A 20,250-nucleotide genomic window follows, 5' to 3' on the forward strand; every position below is an offset into this window, starting at 1 on the left:
GATGAGAAGAAAAAACAGGTTAAGACATTTAGCTGTCAGTTTAAACAAATCAGTCCTCAGATAATGGTTCCAACTCAGTTACTGTGCCTAATTTGTTCCAGAAACCAAAAAAGAACAAAACCAAACCAGCCAGTCACCTGAAGGCTGGGAGACCCCTTCCTTTTATTTACGGGGACTTGCCCCCAGAATTTTGCAGAACCCCTCTGGAGGATTTGGATCCCTTCTATGAAACTCAGAAGGTTAGTCTCACTTTTTGTGTCAGCAAGTAAAATTTTGTTGAAAAAAATACAAATTTTAATAAAACTGTCGCGATCTTTCTGAATTTAGAAGATGTATCCATCCATCCATCTGACCAGACTATGTTTTCCCAGCATTTCACATGCTTGTCTAAATGTTGTGTAGAAAACTTGAAACGAGCTTCAACATGCTTTTTCTTCTGCAATAGATTCTTGCTAGGTGAGCGTGCATACAGGCCATGTCGATTGAGGGCATTAACTGTTTTCTTTTAAACAATTGTTCCTGCTAATTCCAGTTCTTTCTGAAGGTCCTGCCCCAACAGTGCTCACTGGAACATTCAGAAGGATAGGCAGGATTACTTTCTAATTACTGGGAGAGTTTGGCTGTTGTCTTGGCTTTCCATGCCTTTTTCCACCTCCCTTTCTTCAAATGTTCAATACTTTTCCCCTGCTCCATTCCACATTATTGCACAAAACTTTATTTTATGACATCTATTTCTTGATTTTTTTTATGTGTGGATTGCATGGATTATTACCAACATCTGATAAAAAATGTCATGTCAATAGCACTCCTAGAAATATATATTTACTTGGATAAATAGTGGCACATTCAGTAGTTACGTGACCCGCTGTATATACAGACTGCTCTCACCCAAACTTAATGCTACTGGGTGGGAATGGTGGCTTTTTCATCTCAAGCTCAAGTCCTCTACAGGTGGATCGGGAGCTTGAGGGTTCTTCTCAGTACCTTAGCTGTCCCTGGAGCTGTGTATTTCTGGACTGAGATGTCTTACGTTTCTCCAGGTATCTGTCAGAGACACTTTTCCCAGTGTAGGGGTTACTACCCGTAGTGCTCCGATGACCACATGCATCACCATAGAAAGATTCCTTTATCGTATTTGTATAATCTCATCAATGCAACAACACTTAATACATACAAAACACACTGTGAAGGGCGGTGAAGCGGCGAGCAGTTACTTCCACACGGTAAAAGCGTTCAATGGTCCTCGTGCTACTTTGGAATTTAAACTTAAAGCACAGAATATCGTACAGCAGAGTAGTCACAGGATGTAACATTTGCTCCATGATAAACATTTAATTATGAATTCTTATTATATATTTAAGCCCATGTAGCCCTTTTTTTAGTGGGCTAATACACTTACACAGTTTTTTGTTGTTTCTTTGTTCCAATATGGCTCTTTGAACAGTTTGGGTTGCCAACCCCTGGTCTAGTAGCACCACAGACTGTTCAGGAGTTGGCAGATGCTTTAGTCCAGCTCTGGAAGGAGATCCCTCAGGAGATATCCAATGATTTGTGTTTGTTGACAATTTTGATTTCCCTCTCCAGCTTCTTTTGATAATTCTAAGTCAATTCCTGATGTTTCAAGCAAAATTCTTGACTGAACATGTATTTTATTCTGGTAGCTTGTTCCAGAGTCAGATTTTGAAGGGCCTATAGAAATGTCTACAAACATGACTTTCGAAGGGATACATTCCCTGGTGTTTAAGTGAAATGTTTCCCCAATTATAAAAAAAGTTAGAGATTAGTGTTTATTTTTGAATGTGTGCCAACTGAGCAATTACTGGTCTAATAGTGCATTAGAGGAACGCACTAGAGAGGACTAGAGAGTTTTAGCTGTATTATCTGCTAATAATATGACTAATTTAAAAGTAACACAGGTGTCTCACTCTGAAGTTGCCTGAACTTGTTTTCTCCTCAGACCTTTGTTGTAGTGTGTAAGGAAAAGATAATACACAGGTTTAATGCTGAGTCGGCCTGTTACCTGTTTAGTCCTTTCAACCCTCTGAGGACCACTGCCATCAAGATCCTCCTCCACCCATATCCTTTACAGCCACAACGGCTCTTCTGTTGATTTCAGGGCTGGTGATTTGATTTGTTTGGTGTCGTTGTTGGTGCTTTTTCTGATGTTTTTTGTTTCTTTTTGTCCTACTTATCTGCACTTTGCCATGTGTTTTTGTGTATTTGTGCTGTTTTGCAGATAGGTTTTAATTTCCTTAACATAAACACTGTGTTCAGTTGGTTTCTCATCTTGACGATTTTGACTGGCTGTGTGTTTATGCTGGTCGACCAGCCATTGATGGGAATGGTAGTGGAGTAAGTAGACATGACACAAACACACCACACACACATGTATGTTGTTGTTCTCCCTGAACCACGGCACCACATCAGAGAAAAAAAGTACTATTTTAGTCAGTTGCTCTTCCAATCATAGGCTATTCAAAAGTTGTACTGCATGAGTGTATTAAAGGAAAAGCATGTTTTAAATGCAAACTACTACTTCAAGTGTATTTAAAACCAAAGGAAACTGTAAAATAATTTGGAATTCATTATTGAGGTTTTAACAGATGTAATGGTTTCCTTATGCACCTTGCTCTGGGCCCATTTTCACCAAGATTTTTTAGTCCTCACGGCTCTATATGATCAATATCCGGCAAAATTAAACAATATTGCTTCCCTTCTGTCAGACTGTGACAATACTAAATTAGCTGACAAAGAGATTTGGATCTCTTTGTGAGATGTTCAGGTGTCCAAGCACAACAATTGTCATCTTAAGTTCTCCTAGAATTGACCACTCAGTCAAATTTTCTTTAAAGCTGTTTCTTTAAAGCTAAACTATTATATTTAGAGATTTCTTATGTTATGTTGCTTAGAGTTCCAGCATTGCTACACTGTCTGTACCTTTTGCACCTCCTTTGCCTCCAATGAAAATATATTTTAGATCTGCCACTGGATTACCTGCTTGTATAAAGCATGTTGATTTGGCTAAACAACAATACACTTAAGAAAAAAACTGAAGTGGACAAGGGAGGAGTAATTGTGTCAGCACAGTTCTTGGAGGAGAACACAGAAGAGTTGAAGGGAAACTGGACCTGGGATTGTGATCCAAAGAGGCAGACTTTTTTCAAGCTGACCAATATGTCCCCTTCTCTTCGCATCTTTTTTCTCAACATTTATGCACCAACCTGGAAGTTTAGAAATGCTGTTTGCCTCATTTAAAAGCCAGAGAATAAAGGTGGCATCACAAGCAAATTTGTAAATGGCAATTTTGGCAATCAATACTGACATCATCATGACATGTACGATACATAAAATACTATATCAGCTCTTTTCCATCTTTGTTCTGTGCATACAGGGTGTATATATTTGTTTTTTTATCTTGTCTGGAGTGTCCAAACATGTATATATTACCGTACTCTGTAACATTTTTCCACTTTTAATCAAATAGTACTGATATTATCTGTACTATATTATTTTTTACATTTCCCCACTTTTTATTGATAGTTATTGAATATTTGTAACATTATAGGGGCAACAGTGGCATAGGATAAAGGAGTCCATTCTGCAACTGGAGGGTTGGAGGTTTGAAGTCCAGCTTAATTTCTTAGTCATTGTGTTGTTGGGCAAGACACATTACACACATTTCCTGCGGCAGTTAGAGACCTGTTTGCACTTGTGTACAGTAGCCTTTTTGTCAGTGTGCCCCAGGGCAGCTGTGGCTACAGTGTAGCCTGCCACCATCAGTGTGTAAATGACTGAATGTAAAGTTCTTTGGAATCTCTTGACTTGAAAGACACAATATAAGTACAGGTAATTTACCATTTATCAATCCTCCACAAAATTCAGTTTAGTAGCTCACGTTTAACCCTTCCAACTGCTAAAGCTCATCAATATCTCCTTATGTGGACGATAAAGTGGATCTTAATTCCATATTAATAAATTAATGATTTTTAAGGGGATTATATCCTCAATAAATCCAATTTTAGGGGCTGCATTGGCCAAACAGCTCTCTCTTTTTTAGGTTCATTCAAAACTTTCTTCACTACTCCTCACATTTTATCACTTCAGAAGCTACCTTTGGATCTAGGGTGATTTGTGAAGAATTTTTATTTTAGGGAGGTAAAATTTTAAGAAAAATCTTAGATTTCAGGAAATTGCAAGATTCTTCTCAAATGATGACATCCCCCCCAAACACCAGACATCAATTAGACTTTTTTTTAGGCTAAATCTGGTCGGTCCATCATAGCCTTGATGTAATCAAAAAAATTTTGTTGAAACTTGGGCTGTTTGGTCACAAACCCACTTTTAACTTGTTTTCAACAATCTGAAAATGAAGGCTTTTCAACCAAATGTAGACATTGTTTGGGCGTAAATAACATTGTCTTTTTAATGTCTTTTCAACCAGTTTTTGGTCAGTGAGAAAGATACATTTTTTATCTTGTGATTCTTTGTGAGAATGGGCCGTTGCTGCTACTGCAATTGACATTGTTTTCCTCTGAGATAAGAGAAAATATGTAACTAGCTCTGTTAGGGTTCTTAACAGTCTTATAAAATCTTTTCTAATACTATCAATAGTTTAGATACTACATCATTTAAACACTACAGTTAGATTATTTATATATATCTATACATATTTATATCATTTTAATATCAACTGTGTGTGGACAGGTGTGTGTTGTTAAGTATCTTCACCCTTGAGCTCCTCGTGAAGTTTTTGTCCAGAGGCGTGGGCTTTGGACAATTCACCTCCCTCAGGGATCCCTGGAACTGGCTGGATATCCTCAACATCACAGTGTAAATACAAAAAACACCCAAACACACAACTGAGAAACACAAATGATAAACACCCGATATAGTGACACCTGATAAACCTACGTGACTCACAGATAATCATAATCAGTTCTCTTAAAACATAATTCTTTAACCCTTAAGGGATATTAGATATCAGAACTCATGTATATAGACTGGAAGAAGTCTCTTTCTCAGCAGTTTTATAGGAAATTATTTGATTGAACATCCGGAATAGATGTCCGAGCCACCTCAACTGGCTCCGTTCAATAAAACCAGACATTTTATATTCAGCTTGTTGAACTTTTTTAGACCCTTGGCTACCTCTGCATGTGATTGCAAGAGCAATCGTGCACTCCGAACAGATTGGTAAAGTATCTACATCATCTAACTAACCCTAAATTATTTTTTTCAAAAGTACAGTTTGCTATGTTCCTTCTAACTGTGGCATCTGACTCCAAGCTGTTGTCCAGATAAATACTAAGATATTTCTTCTACTAGGATAGGAATTTGTACTTGGTACCTTCCTGTTTGTATGAAAATCTTTAATCATCTATTTTTTGCTTTTAATTCAAGATGTGATTTTTACCATTCTGCAGGAAAGGGGTCCACAACCTCTATCATCTGGATTTATCCACAGCAGACTGGTTTATAATGGGGCTTGTAGGATACGTCCCAGTCTAAAACCTCAAAGAAACCCAGCAAACCAATTTCAGCTTTCTGGGATCATCTTTTTACAGTTGATTTTATCACAGGTTTTATTTGACCAAAGGCTTTATATAACAAACAAAGAAAATAAAATCAGGATCTTTTTTGATAAGACGAGGTCTCGTGAAGAAAGTACATCAATCCCTGATAATTTGATCAAACAAATCTACGTTTTGTTTTTTCCAGCAGCGCAAAATCATAAAGCCTCAACTGATATTTGTCTAACACAAAGACAGATCTTCGTACCTGGTACCAACCTAATAGGCACACAACACCCACACCCGATGAATAGAATTGGGATATGGAATACAGGCCTGGTGAACAGTCGTGTGTTTGTTGACTATACTGATTGTGTAATGATGGGTTATTGTTTTTGTTTCAGGACTGTTTTCTTTCTATGTGATCCTTTTAATGGATTAGATGCTTTGAGAACCATTTCTCGTGTATTGAAGCTCTTCAGCTACAGACCAGGTTGGTGTGTTGGTCCATTTTATTACATGTGTAGGACCTTTTTATGTAAGAAGTAGTTGAAAATTACCTGGTTACATCTGTTTAGCTATCACAAAAATCGTTGGTTTTCCTCATATATTTGTGTGATGCAAAGTGAATTGACGACTAAAGAGTGAATCTAGTTAAACTGAAGTTAATGCATATACTGCTGATGGTTGGGTTAAGTTTTGGGTGAGATTGCACAAATCAGTTGAAGTCAAAAGCTTTTGTTTGTGAGACTGAAAAACAAACAATGATCATTGTGTCTGAATGTAAATGTCAATTTTTTGTTGTTGTTTTTGTACATGACATCAGTGCAGAGGTGTCAAGTAACGAAGTACAAATACTTCGTTACTGTACTTAAGTACACTTTTTAGGTATCGATACTTTGGTGCCATCCACATCTAGTGAAAACTAGTGTAATTGGATGAGTCATATAATGAAAACACTCATTGGTTAGCTAAAGCAGGTGCTCTTCAAACCGCAAGCGTGAATTGTCAATGCCACGCTACAATGTTGAATTCAGAAAAAGATGTTGAAATGTCTGAAAGGTCGGACACAGGCGAAAGCATATTGGGAGATGGAGACGGAGACCAACAAGACCTTCTCATCCTTGGCCCTATCTCAAAGAATTTTTCGAAATAGTCAAAAAAATTGAGCTTTCAATTCATATAGTGGCATCGAACAGTTTTTTTAAAGGGTACTTTTTACTTTTATAATTTAAGTAGTTTTTGGAGCACATAGTTTTTCACTTTTACTTGAGGTCAAGTTGATACTTCAACTTTTACCAGAGTGTTTTTAAACTGCAGTATCTATACTTCTACTTAAGAAACTAATGTGTGTACTTTTGACACCACTACATCAGTATCATCATGAATTTGTATCAGCCTTTATCTGTGGTTAAGTTTTAGCCTGTGTGAGTCACTTAGTCTGTGTGAGACAATGTATGTTGACGGTAAGTGGTAAATGGCCTGTACTTATATATTGGTTCGTCTAGTCCAGCAACCCATAAGTAACTTACTCTATATTCAGTCATTCAACCATTAATCCACACCTTCACATGCCAACAGTGGCAAGCTGATGTGTTAGTTTAAGTTACTGTTAATGACTGTGTCAGTCTGAGTCAGTTTGAGTTTGTCTGTGTCAGAGTATGTCAATGTAAGCAATTGTCAGTGAGAGAAAGTCTGGGGGTTGGTCTGGGAGGTTGTCATTCAGTATGCGTTAGTATGGTCAGTTTTAGTCAGTAGGCAAGATTGTCAGTCAGTGTAGGACAGTCTGTTACAGTAGTATGAGTCAGTATGAAATGGTTTAAACAAGGTTGCTGGTGAAGATTCTCAGTCTTCTAGCCTTTTTAAACCCAACGGGTCACCTGCGACCCGTTTTAAAGCATTTACAACTAATAATTTAGAATGCATGAAAATTCCACAAGTAAAAGGTTTACCGATAAAGACATGTTAAACATCATTGGAAAGCTTAAATTCTCCACAATTTAACCACCAAGTATATTTTAAGTACATAGCCAGCCAAAAGCACATTTAACACAGATATAGCAGCATGTAAAAATGTAAACATGACAAAAAAACCACAACTATATTACTTTGAAGGCATCCAGAAGCCATTTTATAAATCCAATGTTCAATTGTTTATACTCCATTCCTCCATAAGGGTCCATAGATGAAAAGTAATCCAGCATATTCGTAATAAAATTATTCTATGATGAGAAAATGAAAATCGGCCATAACATCCGGTTGTTGATATCAGTTGTTAGCCTGCGATGTTTGGTATGGTTCTTTACATTGTGTTCTTACATACAAGACAAAAGTGTCCGCATCTTTTTATGACACGATTTGAGCAGTCAATGAAATCTCACTTCCGGTCACTTCCTGTCAGCCAGTGACGCACAGAGTAGCGCGATATTACGCCTCATAGAGTCCTGCTGTTATTGGTTAAGACCATGTGGGCTGTTGGGTTTTGTAGCCAATGAAATAAGGTTTCAAACAAGCCTACACATGGCAAGGTTATAAAAGGCAGATCCATTTTACCGGCTTGCGTTAAGACTGAAACACATAACTGCGGGTGCATCAGTGCGCCCGGCTCCGAGCTGAGTAATAACAATGGTCCTATTTTTTAAAAGTTTGTTACGCCGATTTTGTTTTATTACAATGCTTTAAAAGCAGCAGTTTCACTATCTTTTATAGATTTTAATGTTATTATAGGTGTAAAAATTTTACACTTTGTTATGTACACCGATTCTGAAAAAACTGGAAAATACTTGCTTCATAAATATTTTGTGATCATCAAAATGCTTCACTGATAATAGTAATTGAAAGCAAAGCATAGTAAATGCATTTGGCACAATTTGGCACATTTGGAAAGATATGGATGTGCTGGTTAATACCAAAAGTCAAAAGCCCCACAGCTCTGGAGCTGTTGTAGCTAGAGGTCTGAAATTTTTTGCATTTTTGTTTTACGTGATGTATAACAACAAATGTGATACAATGAGACCTGCCCTTTCTCAAGTATGTCTTTATTACTTCTGTTCAAAAAAGACCTATCATTTTCAAGCATAAAAAAACAACTTTGAGTCATGTTTGAACTGATGCAGCTTGGTCTGTGTTCTACTCACCCATTTTTTATATATTCAGAAACTAGAAGGTGTTAGCTTTCAAATAATGTATTGCACATGTAATTTGGGCTTACAGTTCCTAAGTTATATGCTTTTCCTTTTGGGTAGACAAAAAATAGGTGAGGATTTCCCAAAATGAGTGCTAGGTCATAGTGTTTGTCAACATTTGTCAAGGCATTTTTTATCTCTCATTGGGTTTTATGCTTCCCCTCAGGTCTGAAGAAGACGGTCGAAAAGCTTGTGCATTCACTCAAGGAGCTGGCTGATGTCATGGTCCTTGGGGTATTTGTCCTGAGTATCTTAACTGTGCTTGGCATGCAGCTTTTCATGGGTCAGTTGAGCAATAGGTGTGTTATGAGCTCACCATCTGGAATGAATGACACACCAACCCCTTGGCCCTATGCAAACCCCAACTCTTCTGAAGGTATGATAAAGACATCATCTGATTTTTTTAGGTGAGAATTAAGAACAATTTTCACCTAAAATTGTTCTTAATTTCAAGGTCAATTGAGGAAATGTAATTAGCTAACAGTACACTACACAAATGAAAGCTCATATATTTCTCTTTCTGACAGAGTTTGCTTTTGAAGACTTTTTATGTGGGAACAGCTCATATGCTAGGTATGTAAACACTCTAAACAGGTTCTTTAAGAGACATCAACAAAAATAACAGCATGTGGTTATGTCTTCAGGGAGTGTCCAGATTCCCTTTGTTTAAGACTTGGGAAGAACCCAGACCACGGATTCACCAGCTTTGACACATTTGGTTGGTCTCTGCTGTCTGTGTTGAGAATATTGACTCAGGACCTCTTCGATAGGCTTATGAAAATGGTAAGGACCAAACTGGTCCCAGTAAAGAAACTGGTTTTGGTACCCTTAGCTTCTTGGTGCTGATGATCTTTTCTCCTTGTCACATCTTTATACATGCACTTTCCCCCCCTCAGACTTTGGAAGTAACAGGTAAACCCTATGTGAGTGCCTATGTGCTCATATTCTTTCCCGGATGTTTTGTGGTGGTAAGCCTCATTGTGGCAGCAGTTGCGATATTGCTGGTGAAACAAGAGGACGCTGAGGCTGCTGAAGCCAAAAAAGCTGAAAAAGAGTACAATCGAATTGTAAAGGTGCTAAAGAAGAAAGAGGAGAAGGAGGTGAGTTTCTTTTTTCAGTGGCAGTTCATGCACGAATGATTCTTCTGGCAAACTTCACCTTCTTAAATCCCCCAAACCGGATTAACACATTTTAAATTCCATATCAAGTGTGTGCATGCCCTGTCCCTTCAAACTTCTGGCTAGTCATAGCAGATGAAGATTAGCTTTGTTGAATTAAAGGATATCTTTCGTTCAAATGTTGCTGAATTCAGGCTCAATATGAGGTATTGCTGCAAAAGCTAATGAAAGCTTCTGTGCCTCCATAACCATCCAGATTTAACTTCTGCAAGTCAATTATTAAATCTGATGTTTTTCTGATAGAAAACGTTTGAATCTTTGTTGGTGTGTGTTGATTGGACTCACTCTGTCCATGTAACCCTTCCAGAAGCAGTGAGTAGTATTTTGTCAGCCTGGGCAACCACACTGACTTATGTCTGTGCGTGGCAAATTATTCTTGGTAGAGCCAGTTCTGAAACGAAGGTCTAGCACAGTCATTGGAAACATTTTAAAAACAATCAGTTTACAATTAGTAAAACAATGCAGGTGCAATCTTATCTGTTATGGTTACAGGAAAACACTTTTGCATTATGATCATACTTCCCATGCTGTGACTGGCTAAATAATCTCTCAAATTAGACTAGAGAGTATTTAATTTTACCTGTCTGGAGATGTATTCTGATAAAGGTGTCATTGTATTTTTCTGCCGTGACAGTCACTGAAGTTAAAATGTTCCCTCAGATTTTTTGTGTATGGGGAAATTCCTTCTCTGCATTTAACCTATCCCTTTGAGGAGCAGTGGGCTGCCACTGTTGGTGCCCGGGAGCAGTCTGTGGTTAAGGGTCATGCTCAGGGACTCAGAGTGGCAGTCTGTGGCGTTATTACTTTTTTGAGGTAGTCATTTTCGGGTAGACTATTTAGAAAGCAAGTCAAGCCAACTAATGAGTCCAAAAAAATTAGTGCAACTACACATTAACTTCTTCCAAAAAGGGTAACTTATTAATACTACAAAACTGTCCACCTCTCCATCATATTAATACATCTTTGTGCAGCATGCATTATGTACCTATGTTTTTAAGGCTGGAATAAAAGAGAAAGAATGAGATGAGAAGTGATGGATAAGAGGAGAAAGGAATAAAACGCTTATTTTCTTCAGATTGTTGTCTATTTTCCCAGCATCACCCGAAATTATAATAACATTTTAATATTCCAAAAACAGACAATTGCATCTTCGATTCCAAAGATGTTATCACACACACACACCTAATGATCTGTAAATATCTATCTGAAGCTTATTATTTAAATAATTAAAAAACAGGAGCATTGGCTACTTTAAACATATTAAGATTACAAGTCCTGCAAATTAAGAGTGACTGTTTATCGCAAATCAAAATTTACAATTGGCTAAAAACTAATATGACCATAGAGCATCAACCAAAAGTGATCTTACTGATATTTTAACAGATTTATTAAGGATTTGAGTTTGTTTATCCAACTCATAGCAAAAATGTTTTAAAAACAGCCCAGCTTCCTGCCGTTTTCACTTATTAGTTACAGGCTGATGAAGGTTCTGCCCACTTCTGATTACCTCAATATATGACAGGACAGGTAATGACAAGTCAGACTGCTCTTTTATCCTTTGCAGCATGGTCAGCCATCATAAATCACTACTTTAACAGCTGTTATGAGAAACACACTCTCTCTTACACGACTACCTTAGTAAGAGATTATATGAAATGTTTTTTTTTTTCATTAACATTATCAGATGTTAAAATCTGGGATGTTTCTGGGGACAGGTGGTCCAAAATAGGAACTGTCCTCAGTTTTTTCAGGTCATGCAGTTTGCATCAGCCGATAAAACACAACAAAAATAGCTTTACTGAAAGGTAAGTTCATGTATTTCAACATATTCTTTTTCTAATAAAATAATTTAATGTGGTAGATATGATCTTAACATTAGATAACAAATGTTAAAATATTTCATATAGGTGTTATGTTTTCTTATTTTAAACAATATTTATTAGTTACCCTGCCACAGTGGCTGGAAGACAGCCTTCAGCTGTATTGCTTATTAAATATATACTTATTAAAGTATTTCAGGTATTAATGGTTGATAATTGCGGGCACAAATAAGAGAGGATAGGGAAGTTTTTGGTGTTAATGGCTTACCCTGACCCTAGAGCTGACATTTTCCTTGGTCAACAGGCCACAGATGGGACAGAGCTCTTGGAAGATCTTGATTCAGCACATAGGAAGAAACCAGCAGCAAATACTAAGGAACAGGAACCTCTCCCTGGGGAAGGTATGTGACGATTATTGTTTGTGAGGGCTGTGCTGCCAATGCTAAAGTTGAGTGCCATCCTTTGTCGAGGCAGGACATCTAGGTGATAAACTAATGGTGGTAGGCTGTCTATGCACTGCTCTTGTAGGCATTACTGTACCCTTTGTATTTCAGATGATGTGGATAAAGTCAAGCCTTTGTGCAGCTCTCATTGGAACAGAGTCCTGGAGAATGACTGCTGCAGTTGCTCACAATGGCTTAAACAGAAGCTCCGTCCGATTGTGATGAATCGTTTTTTTGAACTAGGAATAATAATTTGCATAATCTTAAACACTATCCTCATGGCCATGGAACATTATCCAATGACACCTGAATTTGAAAATCTGTTCTTGCTGAACAAGGTAAGTGATTTGGAGGTTTTATTTTATTTTTAGTCAGGTTTTTCTTAATTTCAATTTCCGTTTTAGTCCAATTTTAGTCCAGTTTCACTGTGGTTTAATCAGGTATGAATCTTTTTTTCAAAGTTTTACTCAGTCTCATTCTGTTTCCTTTTTGTGATAAATTTTTTATTTCATTGATATATTAAGTTTGTGAATAGAAAAGATATGTAACGAGGAAAGCAGAGAAAGTGTAGACTCCTGGAAGAACCGTAGTGAACTGGTGAAAGAAAAGTGCAATGGCGTGCTCAAAGATGACCCTACACATTTTGAGAATGTGTGGCTCAAGCTAGTGCTGTAAAACAGGATTCCCCACAATGACCATAATCAAAAATAAATATCGATCCATGCTCAAGAGGAGCACCTTGATATGTGCTTGAGAATGGCTGTGTCGCCATTCAAACCCAGGCTTAAAGCCTTGCAGGGCAGCGTAATGCCCACTGCTCTCATTAAGACATAAAAAAGAAAGAAAAAAATAAATAACAAACAGTCAGTTCAGGTGTTATTTAAAATATGAGAATCATGAAATTGTCTATATACCAAATTGAACAATTATTGTTTTCTACTTCAAAAAACACTTTAGATTTTAAAAGGGAAACATTTTATTTTATATATATATCTTTATTTAAAAATTAAATGTATAACACGGAGGCATAAAAATCTCATTTTATTTCAGTGTTAAATTCTGTTTAGAGTAACAGATTAAAATTGACCTTTACTGGTTGATGATTTTCTTTATTCGGACCCAGCTGATTTTTAATTGGTTACCCCTGGTTTAGACCAATAATTAAGATTAGATATTTTTACATGATGTAGGCAAGCTGTCAAGAGATCCATTTGTGCAATGTCCTAGTAAGATAGAATTTATTCCTTCATTGATAGTGTATGTGGTGGTCCCTGACAGCAAACTATCACTCTTTTAGCGGCTGTTAGGCCAGCAAACAGTGAGCGTTTGTCGCTCAGTTAATTTTAAAGATTAAGTTTCATTAAGTAATAGCAAACACTGAGAATGAGGGATGGTCTTTCTTGTTAAGAATGACAAGGTGTTTGAGACATTGTTCCAAACTCTGTTAATCTCAGGGCGGTGCCACACCAAATGATAATAGGTAGTAATGGTATTGCCTGGACAGAAGTTACAATATGAATGATCCCTAAAAATCATATGTTTTGGTTTGTGAGTAGTTGAATAAGACCTATGAATACATTTAAAGGGAATACTCTGATGATTGTTGTCCATAGAGTTTGCCAATCATTGTAATGAGAAGACATATTAATATCTATTGTCCTGAGTCTGCTAAAGGTTTATATGAAGCTTTGGTTTTGAGTTTAGTTTTGTCCTATTTTTTTTTTCACTTTTTTCTCTTAGTTTTCTTCAGGCTTTCTGACAATCCAGTAACACCCTGGTTTTAGTATCAGCACCCTTTCAGTTATGTGTCAGTTCAATGACTGTAAGGTTTCAGTCCATTTTCAAGTGTTCTTGCTTGTACCAGTAAAGTGTTTTTTCAGCCTGTCAGAAGTTTGATCACTATCTGTTTAGTCTATTAATTATTCAGTTTTAATTCAACCTAATTTTATTACAGTTTATCTACAGGTTAGATAAAAAGACTAATGGGCAAGCAGGAGTCAGCTGACCTTTGACCTCTGACCTACAGGTGTTTCTTGCAATCTACGTAGCAGAATTTCTACTTAAGCTTTTGGCCCTGGGTGTTAAAGGCTACTTCCAGGTGAGAAAAGGGATTAACATAAAATCTTCTTCTTGAGTATCAGCTTGACTTTGTTTGCAGCCCTCCTTACCATGTCTGCTACTGAAACCCCTGATGTTTAAAGCCAGCAGATTACGCTAGGCTTTAATCTTACACGACTCTGAACTTTGTGTTGTTCATAAAGATTTTTACACTATATTCCTGCATATGCTGATCAGGTTTTGTAGTTTTTGACCCCTCAGAGCTTCAGGCTACTTGCGTACATAAATTTACATTCAGGGATTTATTCACCCAACCCAATCCTTTTGCGTTCTCATCATCAAACGGTAAAAGGTTTGTTGGATCACTGAAAGGTTTCAACAATATGGATATTTGATGACAAGAGTCAAATTGACTGGTAAAGGACTTGAATGTCTGGTTAAGTTCAATACTCTGGTCTAAAACAGACCGGACCAATCATCTATTAAAGTCAAAATTGCAGCTGCAAAATTGCAATTTTAAAATTGTTCAAATTTCAACAACTAACTGCTGTAAGAGTGCCACATCCTTACTTATCTGATTGGTGCTAAACTGTTTACACTGACTCGGTTTGTCCCAACATTAAAATGAGGGTCTCCTCAATTCTTTCGAGACTAATATGCTGTGAACATCGTGTAAATGAGTCTGGCTGGCCAGACAAATTGAGCCTGCCAGTCAATTTATGTAACTATTTTCTTGCTCTTGATTGTCTTCCTATGGTTATAGGTGAGATGGCACATATTTGACTTCATCATTGTCCTCTCTGGACTGTTGCTTCTTATGATCGCGGATGTGCAGGGACTATGGGTGCTGAGATCAGTACAATTGGTCAGTAAGATGTTGACATCACCACCTTGATTAGTGTAAATCATTCATGTTCTTTCCCAACTCTGTCTGCTACCTACTGACCAAATATCACCTGTCCAAATACATTCTCATCTGTTATTACCTTTCCTCAACAACCTAATCTGGCCTATGTTTCCCATACCCTATCTGTTCCCACCTGTTCTAATCTAATAAAATATTTTTTTTACCTGCCTCACCTATCCCGAGATGCTCTAGCAGAGGGGGGGTATTAAATCATATTTTTTTTCCTTTTTTTTTTTTACACAAGCACTATAGGTTTTTAATAAGACCTGATAACTGCGAATTAACAGGTTAAATCCTTGTCACTGGTACCTTAAATGCTGATTTATACTCAGAAACGAGGTTGTCTTCGTGTGAGTCACAGTGAATGCAAATGGGCCTCCACCCCTGCCGCAGTAACTCTGGTGCACCTCTCCAAAATTATAGGTGACCGCAGACAGTGCCGCAGACAGGAGTCCTCTGATTGGTCAAATCTACGTACATCTGCTCTACACTATGCGTATTCCCTGTTTGGTACCTTGCCGGCTTGCAGAAAACAACCAGCTAGAAGAGCGAGGATTGGGAGAATGCTGGGACCCTTTTTCCACCTGGATCCTTGCTCTGTTTTGCCCTCATTTCCCTCCGTTGTTGCACAAACTTCCCCCCACTTCCTCACCGCCTCGGCTGTATCGAGACCCACAACTAGTTCGTAATTGTACCTCCTACGTGCCGTGGAATAACATAGCACAGACCACGCTTCAATATTGGGCATAAGTCAAAAATATCTGCGACAAGCACACTGCGACACACTGCTGCTGGAGTATAACCAGTCCATAACTCCCTGTCCGATGCTATTACCTATGTGAAAACCCCTCAAATGGCTGTGACAAATTGAACACAACCCCCACCCCCACCCACCTTCTGTACCTACTCTTTCTAATCCCTTGCAACATGTTCTTGCCTGTCTCAACCCGCTGCCATCTTTTACCACCCAAATTTGTCTGGGTTTATCTACCCTTATCTTTTACTTCCTTTCCTTGCATAGTTCCCTGTCCTTATGCCTGTTTTAACTTAATATATTTTTTTTGTCTGTTCTTATATGTTCCAGTCTGTCCTCACCTTTTCTTTGCTTATTTTCAACTTTCCTCATCTGCTCCATCTCTGTCCAGCTGGTACCACTGAGGTTGGGACGTTGGTGGCGCACCTTGAACCTGCTGATGAAGATCACCTGGTTTTCATTTGGGAATCTCAGTCGCGTTCTATTTTTGACATTCTTCATGTTTGCAATGGTTGGCATGAAGCTCTTTAAGGACGACGACTATCTTGAGCTTCCAGACTGGCACATGGACGACTTTGTGCACTCCATCTTGCTTGTCTTCAGAATCCTCTGCGGAGAGTGGATTGAGACCATGTGGGACTGCATGCTGGTTTCCAATGATGGCCTTTGTGTCGTCTACTTCATGTTGGTTGTGTTCATTGGAAACCTGCTGGTGAGTGTCTTTCCTAACAAGTCAGTACCAATGGTCAATTTGGCTTATAAAGATCTTGAACTGCACAAGCAAATCAAAGAAACAGTTCAGAGGCTCTGCTGCCAACCCTACTTGCTTCTAAGTTTATCTGCTTCCTGTTACATTTTCAACTGTGTCTGTGTTCCTGTTTTTTTAGGTGCTGTGTCTGTTTCTTTCTCTCTTGTTGAGCCCATTGTATGCTAAAGCATCAGGAGGTGCAGAGGGACAAGAAACAAATAAAAGTCAGAGTGGACCATGGGTCCCAGAGTTTTTCAGGACTTTGATAGGAAAAAATCTGTGTGTTGACACAGATCAGAAAGGTAAGTGTCTTATTTTCCTCAAGGGTTCCCAACTTTCGCAGTCTGTCATATTAAACCTTTGTTTCTGAGATCTGTGTTCTGGCACTGAGGGTTATCTGTGTAATTTCCCAGCAGCCACGTCTAAGACCAACGGCAAGGAAGACTATCTGGCATTAACAGTTGCCACGTCAGAACAGCCATTCCTTAGAGATCCAAGTAATGATTCAACCAAAATCCAAAAAGCAGCAAATAACAAAGAGAATAAGCAGGAAGTAAGTAAAACATCTATGCCTTTTTTTCTGTAAGTGAGCCTGATTAAAGATAATATAAACAGATACTATTTTAAACTGGATATTAGTTATAAAATATTTTAAAGATGTCTACTTTGTATACAAAAAATAAGAGCGGGTTTCATGAGAGATGAATGTGATTCATTAACAATTTACCTCCAATTCTAAAGGCAAATCTAATAATAAACTTACAGTCTAAAGGTTAATTCACATTGAATGTGCCATTTATGGTTACAGGAGCAACAGATTCACATTTTGTGCCTACAGTCAGGAAAATAAGTATTTTAACACCCTTCTATTTTGCCACTTCTCACACTTAGAAATCATGGACGAATCTGAAATTTACAATGTAGGTGCATGTCCACTTTGAGAGACATAATCTAAGAAAAAAAATCCGGAAATCTCTATATATGATTTTTTAAAAACTATTTATTTGTGTTATGTTAATATTTAGTACAGTAGCCCTTGTTTGCAAGTACAGAGGTCAAACGTTTGCTGTAGTTTTTCACCAGGTTTGCATACACTTCAGGAGGGATTTAGGCCATCTCCTCCACACGGATCTTCTCTAGATCAGTCAGGTTTCTGAACTGTTGCTGAGAAACATAGAGTTTGAGCTCCCTCCAAAGATTCTCTATTGGGTTTAGGTCTAGAGACTGGCTAGGCCACACCAGAACCTTGATATGGATTTTACAGAGCCACGCCTTGGTTATCCTGCCTGTGTGCTTCGGTTCATTGTCATGTTGGAGGACCCAGCCTCAACCAATCTTCAATGCTCTAACTGAGGGAAGGAGATTGTTCCCTAGAATCTCACAGTAAATGGCCCCGGTTATCCTCTCCTTAGTAAAGTGCAGTTGCCCTGTCCCATGTGCAGAAAAACACCCCCGAAACATGATTCTATCAACCCCATGTTTCACAGTAGGGATGGTGTTCTTGGGATGGTACTCATCATTCTTCTTCCTTAGTTAGTGGAATTACGATGAAAAAAGTTCTACTTTTGTCTCATCTGACCACATGACTTTCTCCCATGACTTCCTGGATCATTTGCAAACTTAAGACGCGCCTAAACATGTGCTGGTGTAAGCAGGGGAACCTTCCGTGCCACGCATGGTTTCAAACAATGATGTCTTAGTGTATTACCCACTGTAACCTTGGAAACAGTGGTCCCAGCTCTTTTCAGGTCATTGACCAGCTCCTCCGGTGTAGTTCTGGGCTGATTTCTCACCTTTCTTAGGATCATTGAAACATCACGAGGTGAGATCTTGCATAGAGCTCCAGTCTGAGGGAGATTTTTAGCTTCTTCCATTTTATAATGATTTTTCTACCAAGCTGCTTGGCAATTTCCATGTAGCCCTTTCCAGCCTAATGGGGGTGTACAGTTTGGTCTCTAGTGTCTTTGGACAGGTCTTTGATTTTGGCCATGTTAGTAGTTGGATTATTACTAATTGTATCGAGTGGACAGGTGTCTTTATGCAGCTAAGGACCTCAAACAGGTGCATCATATTTTAGGATAATAAATGGAGTGGAGGTAGGCATTTTGAAGGCAGACTAACAGAATTCTAGCTGATAGACAGGTGTTCAAATGCTTATTTGCAGCTATATCATACAAAAAAATAGTACATAGTAAATCATACATTTTGATTTCTGGATTGTTTTTTTCTCACAGTGGAAATGAACCTACGATGCAACTTTAGACCCCTCCATGATTTCTAAATGGGAGAACCTGTAAAATAGCAGGGTGTTCAAATACTTGTGTTACTTACTGTCATGATGGGTATAGGATTCTAGCCCATATGCAGAATACACTTAGGAGGCAGGGAAAAAGTTCAAAGGTTTATTGATTACAGAACAAGCAGGTCAGGATGTCATCAGGTTCAGGGCTGGTCACGGCTGGGTTGCTGACCTGGAACTGAGCAGAGCAGCAGAGGGGATAAATCCTTCCTGGGTGGGCAAGCCTCAGGATCCCAACACTTACAGGTAATGCAACAGACACGTTTTTTTTAGAGATGCCACCGGCATGAATTTGCTGATTCTAGCTAGACTGGAGACATGCAGTGGATGTGATGTGAAGGTCCCTTTAGATGAAAAATCTACACTTTTGTGTAATGTCCATTGCAAAACCAAGTAACGACTGGATGTGGCTATGACGGAGGGTGAAGGAGTGCAGCCAAGACAATGCTTTCTTTTACTGAAATTGGAGGATAGAAAAAAATTGTTGACATAGGATGAAGGAAGGAATGCTCTTAAGAGGTTTGTGGGTGGTTGTGAAAAAGTAATTTTAACGTAGCCATTAAAATAACAGTTAAAGTATTTATTATTCTTACTCGCCTTGTAGAGTTTGACACAGCCAGCCTACTCTGCCCAGCATCCAAACAGAGCAAAGCAGAGTAGAAGACACATACATACAAAGCAAATGGTGCTCAGGTTTATCAACAAAGCAAACATGTTTCAGAGCCTGAGCTCAGTATATGGAGTGGGAGACCATCCATATCTAGCAATATTGTTAAAACTCAAGAGGAACCTCTGGCTTTAGTTTCAGCAATGCAGCATTCAAGACTGTGAAACTGTTATGAGCAAAAGCTGCATCCCAACCCTCCCTTTATTACGCAGTTTGTGCTTCAAACCCCCTTTGCTTTTCCATGTTTATGTCATAGTTAAAGTGGCTTCCTGCTTGTTTTTTAACCCAAGAGGTCAAGGTAGGGTGGCCAGATGTCCAGCTTTAGGGCGGACAGTCCGGATTTTCATTGCACTGTCCGGCGTCCGGCGCTGCATCCAGCCGGACGTGTATTTGTCCACATACTCCGTCAGCGCTCCGCTCCGCTTACGTACGTCGTGCGGAGTACTTGTCTTTCATGTAAATCAATGAGAGCTGTTCCACATCCTCCACTCGTCTCCGTCCACCACCGCCAAAATACGGAGCTGAGCTCTTTTTTTGCTCCGCTCCGGTCCGTCCAGATCAAGACCGCTATTGTAATCGTACCATACAGGAAAAAGAACATCGAGAAGATCCGGTTTGTCAATTTTAATTTTAGTAAAAACAGATCAGTAACTAGAAATTAGAGCATCATTCTTATATATT

At 38.5% G+C, this 20,250-nt stretch overlaps 1 protein-coding gene across 1 annotated transcript in view; it reads left to right on the forward strand.

The window, feature by feature from the left end:
- The first annotated feature begins 134 nt into the window (after positions 1–134).
- Positions 135–20,250, forward strand: part of LOC107092636 (sodium channel protein type 8 subunit alpha-like) — a 42,916-nt gene continuing 22,800 nt past the window's right edge. The window contains exons 1-16 of the mRNA XM_015387220.1: positions 135–239; positions 1,958–2,076; positions 2,266–2,352; positions 4,705–4,830; positions 5,915–6,003; positions 8,862–9,071; positions 9,223–9,268; positions 9,340–9,478; positions 9,592–9,795; positions 11,998–12,094; positions 12,248–12,474; positions 14,163–14,234; positions 14,958–15,059; positions 16,247–16,567; positions 16,743–16,905; positions 17,020–17,156. Of these exons, the coding sequence (XP_015242706.1) occupies positions 2,315–2,352; positions 4,705–4,830; positions 5,915–6,003; positions 8,862–9,071; positions 9,223–9,268; positions 9,340–9,478; positions 9,592–9,795; positions 11,998–12,094; positions 12,248–12,474; positions 14,163–14,234; positions 14,958–15,059; positions 16,247–16,567; positions 16,743–16,905; positions 17,020–17,156 (1,971 nt within the window). The 5' untranslated portion in view covers positions 135–239; positions 1,958–2,076; positions 2,266–2,314. The remainder of the gene's footprint in view (positions 240–1,957; positions 2,077–2,265; positions 2,353–4,704; positions 4,831–5,914; positions 6,004–8,861; positions 9,072–9,222; positions 9,269–9,339; positions 9,479–9,591; positions 9,796–11,997; positions 12,095–12,247; positions 12,475–14,162; positions 14,235–14,957; positions 15,060–16,246; positions 16,568–16,742; positions 16,906–17,019; positions 17,157–20,250) is intronic.

This window comes from Cyprinodon variegatus, unplaced genomic scaffold, assembly GCF_000732505.1.
Source record: "Cyprinodon variegatus isolate N-32 unplaced genomic scaffold, C_variegatus-1.0 Scaffold388, whole genome shotgun sequence".
Lineage (NCBI taxonomy): Eukaryota > Metazoa > Chordata > Actinopteri > Cyprinodontiformes > Cyprinodontidae > Cyprinodon > Cyprinodon variegatus.